Source organism: Aplysia californica, unplaced genomic scaffold (assembly GCF_000002075.1).
Source record: "Aplysia californica isolate F4 #8 unplaced genomic scaffold, AplCal3.0 scaffold00438, whole genome shotgun sequence".
NCBI lineage: Eukaryota > Metazoa > Mollusca > Gastropoda > Aplysiida > Aplysiidae > Aplysia > Aplysia californica.
The window spans coordinates 376,252-379,260 of NW_004797708.1; the positions used below are offsets into that span (position 1 = coordinate 376,252).

Consider the following 3,009-nt stretch of genomic DNA (forward strand, 5'->3'; position numbering starts at 1 on the left):
CCCTATGTACTCAGCGTTGGCCAAAGACAGCTGGTGTGCCTTGCCCGCAGCCTGCTGAGGAAGACCAAAGTTCTGGTTCTGGATGAGGCCACAGCGGCCGTTGACCTGGAGACAGACAGCTTGGTACAGAAGACGATCAGAGAGGCGTTCCAGCACTGTACTGTTCTCACCGTGGCTCACCGCCTGAACACTGTGATTGATTACGACAGGTAAGGAGGAAGGGGAATGTGGGTGGTTGGCGGGTGTGCTGGTGTGGTTTGCTCCTTCTTTCCTATAAAAAACTATTGTCCTTCTCTCTCCTCCTTTTTTGTGTTTGTTACTCTCTTGTAACTCCTCCTTTTTTGTGTTTGTTACTCTCTTGTAACTCCTCCTTTTTTGTGTTTGTTACTCTCTTCTAACACCTGTAATCATCTGCACTTATATGACCTAATTGTGTTGCAAAAACCGTAAAACTCTTACTAAAACTAAAAGGAAGGGGAATGTTGTTGGTGTTGTTGTTAGCGATCCAGTAGCATCTGAGCTTTGACTCTTCTGCATGGTGCCATTCTGTAGTAGCTGCATGTCTGTTCTAATTATTGTCTTGAAGAGTAGAGGCAGTTAGATGTGTGATGTAGCTTGGGAAGAAAACATCCACTCAGATCGGTTGGTTTTCTACAGAAGAACAGATGATGTTCCACTGTCTCTGAGGGGTAGTCACCTAGTGGGCAGGCAGCAGACTGCTTTACTCCACTTCGGTTGAGATGTTGATTGAGGGGCACATGTTGGGAAGGGGAATGTATGCAGAAAAGAAGTGCTACTAGCAGGCAGGAATCATCAAAACCATCACGTACATGATACAAGATATACCACTCAATCACAGCAACCTGTTCGTGGTGTGCACAAGACAGGAATAATAAATCTACACACGTGTAGTCGATTACTCAATTAATCATGACATCAGCTGACAACAATTTATACATACAAAGGATAATTGTATGGTAAGGTAGTCATGAGGGTGTAATGCCCCTTTTAATACACTGTAAGGTTATTTATGTTAGGCAGTACCTCTAGATTCAACATCCATCTCGGATTGGACTGAGTCATGTGGCAAGAGAGCCGTGACAATTTCCAACACAAATAGAGTTCAAGAACACCCTAATTATCATTCCAACTGGGACCATTTGCTCCATAGCCCAGCTTGATGCCAACTGAACGTTCAGTGGACCTGGTGAGGAGGAAAATAATTAATGATCTTTAATCTTTTCATATCAAGTATCTATGAAATATGACACGTTCAACTTTTTTGTAAGTGTAATGTAGACAAAGCAGTACTGTGCATGTACGACAAGTAGAATCTAGCAAGGCTTCTAGTCCTCTAGAACTTAATTTTATTTCTGCCCTTGCTAAAAATCATAATATTGTGTATATGAAAGTTTTTGGGATAACTAAAAATCATAATATTGTGTATATGAAAGCTTTTGGGATAAAGAAGTATTACTGTTGGGTAGTCTTAAATATGTGAAGAGAGGCCTGAAAAACACAACAAACATGCCTTGCTTACGTGGCTTTATACTTGTAGAGACTTTTAAGGGTAGCCATGTTTTTGTTGCACATGTTTTTCTCCCCATAGCGGTTTGCTCTTTACTCTGTACATTGTACATTGTCATAGCTTCTTGAGCACCTTTGAGGGATTGACAAAAACTGGAAGTGCAATAATTTTATAGAGGATGTGTAATATTTTTATCATAACAAGAACTCCAGATTTATTATGTACGGCCAGTGCTATCTTTATCTACACTAACATAAAATAGGGGTATGATTTTATGTATTTTGTTGTTATCAGGGAGAAACAAGGGTTAAGATTTGTCCTATATGCTGTTGTGCCCCTTAATAATTTCCCATGTAGTTTTGTTTGAGTCTTGACATATTTCCCTTTTGTTTTGTTTGTTTTTTCTCAGGATTTTGGTGCTGGACAAAGGAGAAGTCCTTGAGTTCGGAACACCAGATCAGCTACTCTCAAACAAGCAGGGTGCATTTTACAGCATGGCTAAGGAATCGGGCTTGATTTAAAAAGTAGTTTCCGTGGTCCTGCTTGCTGCTGAGGACATGACTGCTCAATCAGTTCGTCTCTGTTGTTGTTGACAGAGAATGACTGAGTATGTTTTATGGAATTTCGTACAGTATACTTCACATATTGGTCCTGTTTCGGAAGAGGGCCTATTTGCACTTGCAAAGAAAAGCAATGTTGTTCAGGATAGTCTGTCATTTGGTCCAGGTAGACACCAACCAGACTTTTCTTAAAGATAATCTGCCCTTTTTCTTTCATTACGAAGCACTATCATCACCCCAGAAAAGGTGGAACTGTGGTTTTTCTCGAAATTTGTCATTTTTGATAATGGCTTTTGTCTCTCCAATTTCTTTACCATTATGTTTTTGGACAAAAGTTACTTGTTTTAAAGAGTGTGATATTCAGTACAAAGTATCTTCTCAGGATGTTTTGTGTCTATTGATGCAAATTTTGTCCCTGAACATCGTAGCATACATTCAGGAGGCTAATACTCACGAAAAAGAAAATTAGACATGTTTATTTGCCTGTGATTTGCCTGTCTCTTTTAACTAATAAGACGTTATGTTTAAAATGAAACAAATGCACTTTCCTAAAAGGGCCTCTTCTGTATTTACAGGGTTTTTACAAATCTATATGTATTAGACTATAAAATTAATTTTGTGCCATTGGAGAGCTGAAGCTTTTGACAAAGTGCCATTGTTGTTGCAAGAAAAATGAGTGTCTTCTTCCTCGTTCTTGAGTGTAACTCCGTGCGAACCTGGTTTTTATGGAGTTAAACATTTGTCTTGTAACAAGCAAGGATACTGTGAACCTTGCATCCTCTGACATGGATGCAAATGGGGAACATTCTTCCCTCAATAATTTTACCAAAACATTTTCTTTTCAGTCTGGTCTTTTGATAAGGGCATAAATTGCATCTTACATTTATTTACTTAACTCTTAACTCTTAACTTTATTGTAAT

The 3,009-nt window shown here is 39.0% G+C and overlaps 1 protein-coding gene across 1 annotated transcript in view; it reads left to right on the top strand.

Annotated features, from left to right (window-relative positions):
* LOC118478243 (multidrug resistance-associated protein 1-like) overlaps window positions 1-2,553 on the top strand; it is a gene marked incomplete at its 5' end in the record, with an annotated part of 10,781 nt that extends 8,228 nt beyond the window's left edge. Inside the window, 2 exons of the mRNA XM_035971443.1 lie at window positions 15-209; window positions 1,938-2,553. Coding sequence (XP_035827336.1) covers window positions 15-209; window positions 1,938-2,049 — 307 coding nt within the window. The remainder of the gene's footprint in view (window positions 1-14; window positions 210-1,937) is intronic.
* Window positions 2,554-3,009: the final 456 nt, after the last annotated feature.